Source organism: Podarcis liolepis (assembly GCF_965112155.1).
Source record: "Podarcis liolepis genome assembly, chromosome: 1".
Classification (NCBI taxonomy): domain Eukaryota; kingdom Metazoa; phylum Chordata; class Lepidosauria; order Squamata; family Lacertidae; genus Podarcis; species Podarcis liolepis.
In genome coordinates this window covers 45131260-45147236 of record NC_139554.1, presented here as the reverse complement: position 1 = coordinate 45147236, position 15977 = coordinate 45131260, and the positions used below count along the sequence as shown (strand labels likewise).

At 41.0% G+C, this 15977-nt stretch overlaps 1 protein-coding gene across 4 annotated transcripts in view; it reads right to left on the bottom strand.

Moving 5' to 3' along the window:
- The window catches only part of STARD9 (StAR related lipid transfer domain containing 9), a 107399-nt gene that overhangs the window by 90641 nt on the left and 781 nt on the right, over window positions 1–15977 (bottom strand). For all 4 annotated transcript variants that reach the window (XM_083504667.1, XM_083504665.1, XM_083504664.1 and 1 more), the window contains exons 2-3: window positions 11386–11455; window positions 5168–5284 (exon numbers count right to left, since the gene is read on the bottom strand). In XM_083504667.1, coding sequence (XP_083360793.1) covers window positions 5168–5284; window positions 11386–11455 — 187 coding nt within the window. The remainder of the gene's footprint in view (window positions 1–5167; window positions 5285–11385; window positions 11456–15977) is intronic.

The following is a 15977-nucleotide window of genomic DNA, read 5'->3' as shown; positions in this document are numbered from 1 at the left end:
AATAAAATATTGTGGGGGCCCAGGTAGGCCCCACCCCATATAATCAGTCACATGACACGATGCACACAAACCATTTAAATGGGAATGCCCATCAACATTGGGGCCCCCAGGCCCCTCAAACATTTTATTGGGGGGCCGAAGCCCCCATGGCCCCTGGGAGTTGACTCCTATGCTAGGAGATGCATTAATACTTTTCAAAGAGGCATTGGGGACAATGAGAAGGCCTTTCCCCAAAATCATTAGTTTTATTACAGGGCACTGTGGGTTAAACCACAGAGCCTAGGACTTGCTGATCAGAAGGTCGGCGGTTCAAATCCCCGTGACGGGGTAAACACCCGTTGCTCAGTCCCTGCTCCTGCCAACCTAGCAGTTCAAAAGCACGTCAAAGCGCAAGTAGATAAATAGGTACCGCTCTGGCAGGAAGGTAAACGGCATTTCCGTGCACTGCTCTAGTTTCGCCAGAAGCGGCTTAGTCATGCTGGCCACATGACCTGGAAGCTGTATGCTGGCTCCCTCGGCCAATAAAACGAGATGAGTGCCACAACCCCAGAGTCGGTCACGACTGGACCTAATGGTCAGGGGTCCCTTTACCTTTACCTTACAGATTATGCTGGTGAAGGAGATTGAAATGGCTGTGCGATAGGCTATAACCATAGGAAGACATCCAAGTCTACAATATGGCAGTATGGGGAGTCAGATGGAAAGAAGCTGGATTATGCTGTCCCGGAGAGTTTTAGTAGCATTTTAAGTGGGAAAGTGTAATGTGAAAATGGTTTTGGCAGTTCACCATGCTTGCCTTCTGGTTGGCCACTGTGAGAACAATATAGTGGGATAGATGGGCCATTGGCTTGATCTAGCAGGCTTTTTTATGATGGTATAAAAAGTACTAACACACACTAAGAATCATAGCGCTAACCTGAGGGGTGAGCTCTCTGCCTACTCTTTAAGACAACAGATGTATAGAACATGCTAACACACCACATACTTTAGGAGCTGGAAGACTTATCTGTGTGCAGCAGCTGTCATTCCATTATTCAAGATAAGTACAGATGCATCCAACAGCCTTTCCAGTTGTTACAAATTTCACTGGCCATTTATATATAATTTCCCCCCAAACACGACTCACAACTGTTGAAGGTCTTAAGGGACTGTATGATGGTTGAAAATGAAACCAGTGCTTTTTATTTTTAAACCATAACCATTTATTATTACTCATACAAATTGTAAGGGTAAACAGTGGCTGACCACAGAGAAGCTCAATTTAACTTATTTCAACAAATCAGAATCCCAAGAGGCCAATCTATTGGTTTGGCTGGTGAGGTCTTAGGTTACTATGAAATGGAAAAAGGAAAGAAATAATTTTCTAGCGACTATATCCATTTACCTGGAAATATATTCCATTTCACTTAATTGGACTTGCAACAATTTGATCAAGAGTACTTGCTTTCATGAAGCACTAACAGCACTATTTAACACTATGCATTTCTACCTAGAAGTAAGCTCTATTGGATCTTATTCTCAGGTAAGAATGCATTGGACTGCAGACTAAAGCAGACAAATAAATACCACCCTACCTCTGGATTTCCACTGCTTGATCCAAAGTCTCCTCTGTCCTCTCTACAACCCCCTATCAGCATTAAACTTCTATATTTACATTCTGTTTGAGGTTTCATTCTCAATGGCCCCTATTTTCCTTAACTTTGCCTTCCCCTATGCTACTACCACTTTAAAGCTATTATTCCCTCAGGTTCCTGTTTCTGAACACACTGTCTTCTATCAATTACCTCTTCTTTGGACTTTTTCTGGGTTGTCTTCTTAATTGGCTTCCCAGCTTTCAAGCTCCCAACTTGACCACAGTGATGAACCTCTTCCTGCCTCTAAGACCCGTGTGAGATTTTACTTGTCTTAACTGACATTTTAGTCTGTTATGGAGGCTGTACTCTTTGTCAAGGGACACGGGTGGCGCTGTGGTCTAAACCACTGAGCCTCTTGGGCTTGCCGATCAGAAGGTCGGCGGTTTGAATCCCTGCAACGGGGTGAGCTCCCGTTGCTCTGTCCCAGCTCCTGCCAACCTAGCAGTTTGAAAGCACGCCAGTGCAAGTAGATAAATAGGTACCACTGTGGCGGGAAGGTAAATGGCATTTCCATGCGGTCTGGTTTCATTCACGGTGTTCTGTTGCGCCAGAGGTGGTTTAGTCATGCTGGCCACATGACACGGAAAGCTGTCTGTGGACAAACCACTGGCTCCCTCAGCCTGAAAGCGACCCCATAGTTGCCTTTGACTGGACTTAATCTTCCAGGGGTCCTTTATCTTCACCTTTTTACTCTTTGTCAATATTCTAGCTATTGACTCATTCACAACAAAATTAATTACTAAGGAAGACTCTCAAACAAGTCAGTGGCAGCAGCAACTAGCTTTAACTTATTTTTCAAAACTTACTTAACGACAAAGTGTTATCAAAATGAATATGCCAGTAATGTTGTTTGTGGATCTCAGCCCGCATAGAGAGACAATTCTATATGATTTTATTCTAATAACTCTTGTTTGCAATATATACCAAGATAATATTAAAAAGTAAAATGGAATTTGAGGGGGTTTTTTGTTTCTCACTGTGTATCTTTTCTTAACATAGGACTAATTCAATATGCTCACTGATTCCAACTTAGGAATTCTGGAGAAGGACTAAAACAGACTAAAGCCAAAAAAGTGACCTTATTCGTGTAAAATCCAAACCATTCCAAGGCCTATTGAATGCAGCAGCTGTGTCGCTGGCAGAAGAAATGTAACATAACTAAAACATTCATGGAGAAGATTTCCCTCCCCCTCATGCAGATCCAATTTTTGCACAAAAAAATCTCTTCTTATATCATGCTCTTTTCATTTCTCTCTCTCTCTCTCTCTCTCTCTCTCAAGATTGGGAAAACAATAACAGTTGACTGCTCAGCACTTTGCAAGTATTTCATGAGAAAAATGCCACTTTATACCCACATACACGGCATATATCACTTCCTAATCAATGTATTTTAAAGCTAATTATTAGGTTGCTTTTACAATGAAAAACTCCAATCTTTCAATTATGGATACAGTTTCTGCCAAAGCCTATAAGCCAAATGCAACTTGAATTTCACAACTGCTCTCTGGAAAAGGAAAAAAATCCCAACTCAATCTTTTTAATCATATCTAGTAAAATTAATCATTTTCTTCTATCGTAATTATTTCATTGTATCTGTTAACCAATTAATACGCAATCCTTCCTTTAAAGATGTGTTTCCCATTTTAATACTCTCCCTTGATTTTTCCTCTTTTAAATTCCCCATTCTTTATTCAGCTACGTCTCAAAATATACACATTTTATTAAAATGTATTTAAAGAGCAAAAACTTTTTAACTGCAAGCACTCTTTCATCAATGTTTATAAAATCCCTGTCTTTAAATCTCATGTGCATTGACTCACTATATGCCTGGCTTCAACAATATCCATTTCTGTCCCTAGGGAGCAAAAAATTCTAACAAAACCTCGTAATGGAAAACAATATGATCTGTTAAACAGATGGCTTGGTGTAGGGGTGTTGCCTACCATACAGTTGTACAGGAACAAAGATAAGATTTATTATTCTATTTGGAAATTCACATCATCAACTATCAAACACTTAACCATTTTTCTTAATGCTTAATTAATGAATTTCCATTAAGTTGTTCAGCACACATAATATTGTCCCTACCAGTCCTCCTGCCCAGAATTCCAGGCTTTGGCATACAGTATGCAAACTACAGGCAGATAATCAACATGATACAGTATACAATAAAATAATATTGTTGGTATTAGAGCAGGGGTCAGCAAACTTTTTCAACAGGGAGCCAGTCCACTGTCCCTCAGACCTTGAGGGGGGCCAGACTATATTTTGAAAAAGAAAATGAAGAAATTCCTATGCTCCACAAATAACCCAGAGATGCATTTTAAATAAAAGCACACATTCTACTCATGCAAGAACACCAGACAGGCCCCACAAATAACCCAGAGATGCATTTTAAATAAAAGGACACATTCTACTCATGTAAAAACCCGCTGATTCCCAGACTGTCCACGGGCTGGATTTAGAGGGCGATGGGGCTGGATCCGGCCCCCGGGCCTTAGTTTGCCTACCCCTGTATTACAGCATCCACAATCTACGTAGGAATAAATAATGCAAGAATGCAAATGAAATTGACATCAGCTAAGCCGCATTGTAACTCATGGTTACTCATTGCTCTGGCAAGCGAATGAAGCAATAATAATGAGGAAAATAATTATTTGAATTGATGGAAGTGATAATTCAAGAGCAGTTTTCACTGCAACACTCCTTGCAATGGCTGGCTTTTGTTAAATGTATTTTACATGTTGAACATGTGCAGTCCAAAGTGACCACCAATAGAACTTACTCCCAGGCACCTGACCAATGATTGATCAGGGATGTGAACCCAGTTCATCCTACCCAAATTCCAACATATTGACCACTACATGACCCGGTGCCACTATTCTGTGACAGCTGGCAGATCCTAAATACAGAACAAGAATGCTGATAGATCAGACCAAAGGCCTATCCAGTCCAGTCCAACTTTCTGAAAGTTTGGGTCAATGTTAAGAACATCTGGAGTGGGTTGTAAGGGGCGTTATTGGTCTGACGCAGTACAACAGTTCACACACACCTAAGGCCAATGGATTAAAAAGGTAAAGGTACCCCTGCCCGTACGGGCCAGTCGTGTCCGACTCTAGGGTTGTGCGTCCATCTCACTTAAGAGGCCGGGAGACACTTCCGGGTCACGTGGCCAGCGTGACGAAGCTGCTCTGGCGAGCCAGCACCAGCGCAGCACACGGAAACGCTGTTTACCTTCCCGCTATAAAGCGGTACCTATTTATCTACTTGCACTTTAGGGGTGCTTTCGAACTGCTAGGTGGGCAGGAGCCGGGACCGAAAGACGGGAGCTCACCCCGCCATGGGGATTCGAACCGCCGACCATGCAATCGGCAAGCCCTAGGCGCTGAGGTTTTACCCACAGCGCCCCCCGCGTCCCTAAGGCCAATGGATTAGAAACTGCTAATTTCAATGTGTTACTGATTTTATAAAGAAACCAGTTTCATTTTATAGATTTCCAAGAAAGAAGAAAAAAGTACCACTTATTTCCTTACCACTTCCTGAGATGCATATGTGGGATCCTCAGGGTCAACTGACCAATAGCAGTAATCAAAGCCAAATGCCACAACTTTCTCCCTTGTGTCCCAAACACCCTCATATCTGCTGTCCACCTGAGTTGAAAGAAAATAGAAGAAAGCAGCATGCATTTAGTTGTATTTACAAAATTTATTCTAAACCACTTCTAATGTTTACACAGTACATTTCTTTCAGTTAAAAGTATTTAGAGTCAAACACAGTCTGCACATTCCTCTTCCTAGTTTTACATTTCAAATAAAGATCATAAATACCCCTTAAACAAGGGTGTCCAGAAATTCTGCAATGGAAATGATGGTGGTGGTGGTGATGATCTCAAACTCTCTTTCTCAGATACCCAAACTATATATTATTATGCATACTGGTAAAATGGCACCATTAGATAAGGAGTGGTCCATACAAGCATTTTCACTGCTTGATTACTGTTTAATCAGGTGGCAAACTACAGGTGTGAATGAGCCATCACAAACATAACTTGTATTTCACTTCAAATAACCAGAACACAAAGAAATCACTTCATATTTTCTGCTGCAAATCATCCAGCCTTTATGAACTGATCCTCGTTTGTGCACTTTGATTTTTTTTTTTTTATAACAAAAACCTGAGAAGTCCAGAATTCATGAGGTAATACTGGGAGAAAAGAATTGAGGGATCTGTTAGTACAACCAACTCTGGTTACTCAAATCTCTTGCCAAAATGCCTGAAGCAGAAACTTTCAGTGTCTGTCTGTTGGGAATGCCATATTACTTTATCTAAAGTATTGCACATGTTTGCTTTAACATATTTTTTCCATCACCAATTTGATTCACACATAATTTCTGGAGACTTTTTTTACCTGCAAGAGTGATCTACCAATATGAGCAGCAAAATTAAAGCAAAATTAAAAAATATTGTATCCTAAATGTTGCAGAAGATGCCACAGCTGACTTGATTCACATTCACACAGGTGAACAGGGGAAAATCTGCATATGCTGGTTTCCAAATCCATGGTAAGCTGGTTTGTATGCATGAAGTGCTAGAGCTAGGATCCAATGGCGTATATGCACCACAAGCTCACCAGAGACTGGGGAACAGTACACCAATAGGCTTTTCAAGTGTTTTCTCTGAGACTATCATACCATACCTCTCCAATAGTTGTGGAAGCAGATGCTAAGAACTGCAAGCTTCATCTCACTATATACAACTCACATAAGACTTACTGTGAGCAAAGGACATTGGCCACAATCTGTGAGTTGGCCACATACTTGACATGCCAGCTGTTTGTAATATTATTTCTTCTTTTTCACATTAAAGAAATATGTTTCTTATGCTTTTACTGCTGAACTAATGGCAGCCACAAAAAGGGAGAGAGGTGAAAATACACAAGCTATTGTTTTGACTTCTGGTGTGGCTACTCTATTACTAATCTGCCTGCACCAGGAAAGCAGGCAGGGCATGTTGCCAAGCAAATATATTTTTACTTTGTGCTCATCAAAAGAGGAAAGCACTGAGTCACCACACAGAGGAGAAATAGCAGTACCCTAATGGCAGTAAAAACAAACAGCAATTCAACATTTTACAATGATTTCCAAATTTTATTTTATTTTGTAAATAAGTTTTATTTGTTAAAAAAATAATCTATGCAGTATGACAAATCACCAATTGCAGTATCTTAGAAAGAAAGTAAAAGCACTATTTAAAGAGCTGGTTTTGAAAAATACACCCAAATCAATCAGATAATGCTTTGAGACCTAGCAAAATTAACTGTGAAGCAACTGGCATTAATTAAAACCCAAGGCTAACCAGAGGTAATAGATACTTGAGGCTCCATTAGTGTCCCAAAGGAGATCAGCTGCTTAGAACAAAGCCTTCTCCATCTATTTAGATTGCCCTTTCAAAATAACTTTGATAATTTAAAACTAGCATATCTCAAGGCTATCTATAAAATGTTTAATTTTATGCTGTGATGCCACTAATGATCCTTTCAAAACTCTTAGGGGATACATTCTGTCTTTTAGATACAGGTGCTCCTTAGCTTCCAGTAATACAAGGATATGACACTATTATACTTTGCTAATGAAAAAATGTACAAAGACAACCTGAAGCATCAGCAACACAAATTCTACAGGATGTCCTCTCCTCGAAGTCCCTAAAATATCAGAAGCATGCTCCATAGTAAATCAGAATAGCGCTTTTGGTGTGGTTGCTCTTGTTTTGCAGAACAGCATCCTAGTTGACATTTGGAGGCATTTTTGTTTCAACAAGCTTTTTTCAGGTGAATGGATTAAAAAAAGGAGGTCTCTGCCTTGGGTCTCTAACTGTATTGTTTTAAACCCTGTTTCTGATTTTTTTAAAAAAATTACGTGATTGCAAGTCACCTTGAGATGTGTGAAAACTAATAAATAAATAAATAAAATTAAATAAGATTTTTTTTCCATGTTATTTTCACTATTGTTTGCATTTCCTCTAATATACATGATGGCAATAATGTTGTGGCTTGAGGGCTAGACTGTAATTTGCACTTGTCTGAAATTTTGCTGCATTTTGGCTTGCATACAGTTTCAGGAAATGCAAATGGTTACCAAATCAAATTTCTCCCCCATCTGTTATGATTCTATGATCCTTTAAGAGAGTGTTATCTGTGTGGAAGTAAAACTAACCTATAAGAATCTATTTGCCACGCTAACTAACTTGAACTTATGTTTGCTTTGCCTATTGGTATACTATAAACTGGTCTTTTCAACAATTGTATCAAAAGGATTACCTTTAATAATGAAGCTTATATTGCACAATCATTCAGAAGCATGCCTCATTTAGCTCACTATGTTCTACAATGGCTATTATGTTTGACTGAGAGCTCTTGACTTGCTACAAAAATAAAATGAACACACACACACGCCAGGCAGTTACTGATCATTCTGTCATACTAAGAAGAAAATAGAAAGCAAATTATTTTGCTGGTCAACTCTCCTGAAATACCAAAAACATTATTAATTAAACTTATTAATCACTTTTCTAAGCAAAAAGTAACTCAAAGTGACTTGCAACAATAAATAAATTACACATGCATTACAACGTAAACAGATTATTATTTATTACAAATTCTGCTGATTCCTAATTAGATTAATTCATTGAAGATAAGGCTTTGCATACTTGTTGGTGGGGAACAAATGAGTGAGAGTAGCCTAATGCATATGCCCTACAAAACTTTCCCAGCTGTATCTGGTTGGCCTCTGTGGAAGACCAGGTGATGAACTGAGGGCTGGGCCACCCATGAGGCAGACTGAGGCAGATGCCTTAGGTAGTGGAATTCCATGGTGCAGTGCCTCTGCAGGTGCCCCAGTCACCCCTGCCACTGCTGCAGAAGCGAGAAGTGGTGGCTACCAGAGAAATCTCGCTAGAGTTCTTTGAGATCTCACCGGAAGCCACCATGTGACCCCAGTAATTGAGTTTGAAGGAAGGGCTACAGCGGGGGTGGGTGGGTGGGTGGACTTCCCACTTTGCCATGATGCCACCCCTGGCTGGACTTGATAGGCCTTTGGGGGGATTCCATTAAAACAGTTCTTATATTTAGAAGGTAATTGCTACAAAGCTTTCCTTTCCTAATCAAAGAAACCACACTTCAATCCCAATATTTCTGAATGTATGCATTTCTCATATCTGCCTATGGAAAAGGAAAATTCCACATATGCATCCAATGAAAGTTAGAGTTCTTTCCTCAGGTATCCATAAGAAATAGAATATATGATTCCAAACTAGTTCAGCATGCGAGTTGGCATAAAATGGTTATCTCCCTTAACTCTCAAATTTGCCTGTGATGAGAGGAGGAAGCAGAAATTGCGACAGTGTTTAAAACTGTAATTGTGTTCATCTATTTTAATTATATATTTGAAAACACTAAGTGGTATCATAATAAGCTTCAGTTCTCCTTTAGTTCTGTTAGATGTAAGCATTTCACATAGCTGCTCCATGTCTGCATGCTTGCCACCAGCAGAGTATGTAGACATATATTTTGGTCAACACCTTGCAGTGTCTTACAAATAACAATAAAAATTATACATTACTCATGCCCTCCATATCCCAGCCACAATAAAGAACCAGCCAACTGATCTCATGAATGTCCTAAAAGACACTGAACACCATCTATCTACTGGCACCCTCCTAGAACAGGTCCAAGAATTATCCCAGCTCCGGAAAGAATATAAAAGAAGGAGGAAAACACTTATCTAGTTATTTGATTTCTGCCAACAGCCTCTTAAGGCATTTAAAATACTAATTATCTTAAGCAAGTCACCTAAAATAATCAGGCGGACATGCATATACAAATAAAGACTAAGCAAGAAATAGAAAGCATCTGTCCTGCAGAATTCCCACAGTAATCATGGTTACTCTATAATTCACTTATCTGCCTTTATTCCGAGTAGTAAGATACATTGCCAACAGAAACTGATTTTGGCCCCATCTTACTATTTGACTAAAAGAGTACAGTAGCATTCAGGAGTCCCAATGTCTGGAAAAAAACAGTTCTGTTTCCCATGCCCTATAAAAGAAGCCTCCAAGAATCTCAAAACGGAAAGGATGTACAGTCCAACTAAGTCAATTCTAAACGTAGCCAGTCACCCATCAGGATGTTAACTGTAGCTCAGTACACAGTTCTGTTACGTTTCCCAGAGATTAGTAGCTATCCTATTAGACTGCAATTAAAAGAGAGGGCAAGGGAGAGAGAAATAAGGAAGAAAGTTATCCAGATGTTTGGAATTTTGTGCTTATCTTACTGTTACTAATAATTTACTGACAGCCTTGACAAAATAAAGGCATTCAGCTGAAATGCAGGGCGCTGCAGCAACAGAAGCATGACTAGAAGAAGGCTATGTTATCATCTGTTTTAAAGATCAACAGATGTTTATTTCAATTCCATAAGGAACTCAGAAGCTGTGCCAGAATCTGTGCCCTCCCCCCCCCTTTGCATTTCCTTCCCAGTTTATTTTTAAATTTGCTTTTGGGATATGAAAGAATGATTTTCAGCAGATTTTTCTAAAGGACTGGCAACTGCTTAAAAAAACAACAACGTAGCAAAACAGTAGATTTACTGTTTTCCAGACATAGAACGAAAGTCCTCTTAATACATAACATAATACATAATAAGAGCCTGCTGGATCAGGATAGTACCCTATCTAGCCTGGCATCCTGTTCTCACAGTGGACAACCAGATGGCTGTGGGAAACCTGCAAGCAGGGCTTAAGCACAACATCATTCTCCCCTCCTGTGGCTTCCAGCAACTGATAAAACTCTGTATTGAACTCAAGACTCACACTTATACCTCAGTATAATTGTGGCTACTCTTGTGCCAAAATAGAGAGGGCCACGTTTGTATGAGCATTCCCCCCCCCCCTTGAAAGGTACCACAGGTATCTCAAAATGATGTTTAGACACATATGCTTTCAGAAAGCAGTATGAGAATTTAATGCAAGAATCCATCCACACAGGGAAAACAAAATGCAAAAATGTAAGAAATGGTAAGTGAAGTCACCGCAAGTTGGAGCTAGGATTCAACCTGCAAAATGTAAGCTAGACATGCAGACCAAAGGAGCGTGCCCCCACAAAACATATACAGAGGTATCTCGGGTTAAGAACTTTATTTGTTCTGGAGGTTCGTTCTTAACCTGAAACTGTTCTTAACCTGAAGCACCACTTTAGCTAATGGGGCCTCCCACTGCTTTCTGTTCTCATCCTGAAGCAAAGTTCTTAACCAGAGGTACTATTTCTGGGTTAGCGGAGTCTGAAACCTGAGGTACCACTGTACAGGAATGGGAGGCAAAGTACTGATCTATACAATGTCTCTGCATGTTCTGATTGGTGAGATACAGATCAGCCTTGGATTGTCAACTCAAGCTCCTCTTGCAATGGTTCTGTTTGTTTATTTATTACATTCCTATTCCACCTGTTCCCCAATAAACTCAAAGGGCAGCATATATAGGGTGACCCCGTTTTCTCCTTCATAAAAACCCTGTGATGCAGCTTCGATGAAGAAATTGGCCAAAGCTCACCCAGTGAACTTCATGGCTAAATAGTAATAAATCCTTGCCTCTTCTGTTCCAAGTCTAATCCATTACACCACACTGTCTCTACTCTACAGGCAACAAGATTTGCAGTAGAGATGTCAGGCTTTTCAGATGCCAAAATAAAAATTAAAGCATACCTTTAGGTTTCTGACTTTTGCCACTCTATCTTCAACTTCTACAATTATTCTTCTTCCTTCTGCGAGCTCTCTGAAAATCAGATGAAAACAAATTATATAACTATGAAGATACAAAGCTTTTCTGTATTAAAAAACAATAGTGATATGTATTAAAACATTATGGGCATGTTTCAGAACTTTCAGGTCGCACTGGTTTAAACAGGAGTGAGTTAAGCGTATTTATCATTCTCCCAGTAAGTGTACCTGATAATGTTTAACTTCAGTGGGCCCAGTCCCCTTATTTCTTCATTCTGCTATGTAATAACTTGCTTATAGTCCTAATTTTGCAATGGTCAAAATTGTTTATAGATGCATTCACAAACGACTCTGAAGCAAACAATACAATCAGGAGAATTAAGTTAATGGAAAACCATTAGTTCAGACACATACGCCAACAAACATTCTATACATTTAGAACTTTAAAGGTAGAAAAAGTAAGAGAACAATAATAACCTCAAACAGAAGAATACTTTTCATGAAGAGAGATAAATGTCTTAAATTCAAATGAATTATTTTATTTTGACTTTTGAGAGATTTTCTCAAAGTACTTAGATATGCTTTAATAGTCAGATGATGACAGAAGCAGATGATGTAAACTAACTACCCAAAGCTTGACACTATTTAGTTTCCACAAATTGAAGGAAGTTGTCTAGCCCATTTTTAAAGGCAAGTTAACACAGATTGCCTTTTGAAGGTAAATGTTGGGAGCTTAAATCTCTTCAAGAGTACTGGTCAAGGCAGGAAAAAATACAGTGGTGCCTCGCAAGACGAAAAGAATCCGTTCTGTGATTCTCTTCGTTTAGTGGTTTTTTGGTCTTGCGAAGCAAGCCCATTGACGGATTAGCGGATTAGCGCTATTAGCGGCTTATCTGCTGATCGGATCAGCTGATAAGCAGCTTAGCGGCTTAGAAAAAGGGGGGAAAGGAAAAAAACCCCGCAGGAACTCGCAAGACATTTTCGTCTTGCGAAGAAAACCCATAGGAAATTTGTTTTGCGAAGCACCTCCAAAACGGAAAACCCTTTCGTCTAGCGGGTTTTCAGTCTTGGGAGGCATTCGTCTTGCGGGGCATCACTGTAATGCTGCTATGAGACTTCTCAATTAAAGAAAACTGCAGAAGTACCACAAGACCTGCCCAGAAACAGAGAGTGACTTAAGGATGGGTAGGCAAACTAAGGCCTGGGGGCTGGATCCGGCCCAATCGCCTTCTAAATCTGGCCTGCAGATGGTCTGGGAATCCGCGTGTTTTAACAGGAGTAGAATGTGTGCTTTTATTTAAAATGCATCTCTGGGTTATTCGTGGGGCATAGGAATTCATTCATATATATTTTTCAAAATATAGTCCGGCCTCCCACAAGGTCTGAGGGACAGTGGACCGGCCCCCTGCTGAAAAAGTTTGCTGACCCCTGGACTTAAGAGTTTACTCTGTGCAGAAACCTCAGAGCTATTCCCTTGTTTCATTTGCATTAATTTATTTTGGCTTTCTCCTGATTAATGGCAGAGAGTGCAAGCCAGCTAAAACATACTCAAGAGTAAGCCCAGTGAAATAAATAGACAAGCAAATTTTTTTGAATGGGTCTACTCATAGTATGATTTAGATGGATATCATACAGAGGCACTACAATTCCACTGTTACCTGATTCCTGGAAGCCAGTTATGGAAGCTGCATTACTTAGTTCCTGCATAAAAATGCAGGATTTAACGTTAAGATTTGCTTCTAACTTTCTGGATTGAGAGATGGTTGCCCAAGTCATCTTAAAATGCTGCTTAATTCAAGTATACTTGAATTTGTTTAAAGGCTGAGAAACTATACCACTTAAGACATAAATGGTTATTTATTATAAGGGTCAGTGGTCCAAAAACATGACCCAAGTTAATAAAAAAATGAAAGTAGTAAAACAAGCAAGCAGCATATTGAAATATTCAATCTGTTTCTTTGTTGCTGTTCTCTCTTCTCTCCAGAGGAGGAGTTGCGTTACTAGTCATACAAAGTTTTGCAACCGCTCCAAAGTTTTCTCTCTCCCACCCTCCCCAAATTTCCACAGTACACATGGTTTTAATCATCCCATTAGACACAGGCACTCACTCACACAATGGTCTTTCCAGCACGTATGAGAACTGAATTTGCAATCTTGTACATCAGCTTTTAGGATGTGTGGAATTGCTAAATGCATAAACTCAGCCTGCAAAGCAGGGAGAATGAAGAGGATTGGTTAGCGGCATTGCTTGGGCCCATAGCACCCCTGGTGGGTGGACACAAGCACAGGGAGCGGGGTGCACTGGGAGCAGGGGTGGAGGGACAAGGATCCCACTGAGGAACCCCAGCAGCACCCCCACACCTGGCACACCTTGGCCACAGCCCATCGCAGGGTCTGCTCCTCTGCTCTCCGGCTGCAGAGCAACACATGGGGACATGGCCAATGGAGCTTGTTCGTCTCTCTGTGTGCCAGGTGCACGGAGGGAGAAAGGAGGTCCATTTGGGCCCACAAGGCAAAGTGGCCAATGAAGGTCGTCCTTCCCTTGGCTGCAGTGGCGCCACTGATGGGCAACTGCAGGGGATCACAGCATTGGAGAGGGGCAGTGCTACCACCTATTAAACACTTCTGCCCCTGGGTCAGGCCTGACCTGGGAGTGAAGCGGCTCCTGCTGCCGCCCACACCCCAGCCCCAAAGACCAGCCCAGGCGTAGCTTCCCTTGTTGTGCCCCCTCAAAAATGTGCCCAGGGCAACAGCCCCCCATGCTATGCCACTGGTGCAGGTAGAAATATTACAGAAGTTTAGAAATGACCTAGTTCCATCTATGGTAACATCAGCATTTCTGTATTTAAAATGGAAAACCTCCCATTACTGGATAGTAGAAACAGAGACCCCAAAATTTTATCCTTAGCACTTTAGCCACTGTCCATTGGCAGTAGTGCAATATTTTCTCCTCATATAATAGATGGGGAGCATGACCAGCATATGCCTATTTGGGTGCTTCAGGAAAAAATGATGCCCTCACCAATTCATGGATGGAGGTTGACTTGACTAGCAATGAAATGTCCTTCACTGCACCTGAGAAAAGCTAGTTTTGAGGGTGCAGAACAGGCCACGTGAAGTCAAGCAGCTCTGTTCTGCAACAGAATGGTACAGACAGGGGGCACCATCACTGTCCCCCAAGAACTGTGCCTAATGTGGTCATATCACTCAGCCAGGATATGCATTTTACACAGCCAGAGTGTGCCCTCATCAAGAAATTAAGTAACAACTTAAGGTTTTCAGAACTGGCAGGGCTCTGTCGGGAGAGGAGTAGCTTGCCTTTCAAGTTTTTTGGTAATTATAAAGTAATGTTAGATGAGCACTCCATCACTGAAATAGCAAACTCCTACGAGGGCATAGAAACCAAGGACATCAAGTGATTAAAAATAACAAGTTTATAAAACAGCATGGGAAAGTTTAGTTTTGCTCGTCTTTAGGCACCGCAGGTACAGTTTCTACGACTGTCTATTATACTTTGTGTTCCATGAAGCAATCACAAAAGTTTTGAACATGGCAACTGGAAAAAAACCAATCACATTCTCAGAGTCCCAAGTGTGCAGTTTGCATGGAAAATGCAATATTTTAGCAACAAAAGTGGAGTCTTGGGAGAAGACAACTGGACCCCATAGCAATTGCACATTTAATACACTAGTATAAACTCATTGCCTGGAAAGGCCTTTAAATAATTCAACTGTAGCCAAGTTGTTATGAACTCAAAACACGTTTTTAATAATGCAGAGCATTCCTATAACAAATATATCATGTAGACAAAGCATAGCGTACTCAGCATGCTTGCTTCATGGGAATAAACAAGTCTCACTGGAGTTCCGAGTACTATACAGTGGTACCCCAGGTTAAATACTTAATTTGTTCCGGAGGTCCGTACGTAACCTGAAACTGTTCTTAACCTGAAACACCACTTCAGCTAATGGGGCCTCCTGCTTCCACCGCGCATCCGGAGCACGATTTCTGTTCTCATCCTGAAGCAAAGTTCTTAACCTGAAGCACTATTTATGAGTTAGTGGAGTCTGTAACCTGAAGCGTATGTAACCTGAGGTACCACTGTATACCTAAACAGAGACTGCCTAGAAATGTGCCACACATCTTATAGCCCCCTTTAACACAACCCGTCTCCATTTCAGGGGTGCCAACTTGAACAAAATATTGGGGTGGTGGTGGCAGATCAGTCCCACCCCACATAATCTATCACAAGACATGGTGTGCACACACCATTTCAATGGTGATGCCCATCAACTTTTGGGGGGATGCACTGCACCCTCAAATATTTTACTGGGGGGTGAGGGAATCTCGGCCCCTAGGAGTTGGCTCCTATGTTCCATTTGCACCTTTTTCACTGGTTTCACGCATTCCTCTCACCCCTCCCGTTACTGGACAATATACTTTATAGTTCCACAACATCAGGCTGAGCGAGGCAATACCACGACCTTTCTTGCTCCATCACGTCGCAGCACCAGCTTCCCTCCTCCCCTCAGCCCAGCCCAGCGCTTCAGTTCCTGGGCTGCCCAGGTTTTCTGCAA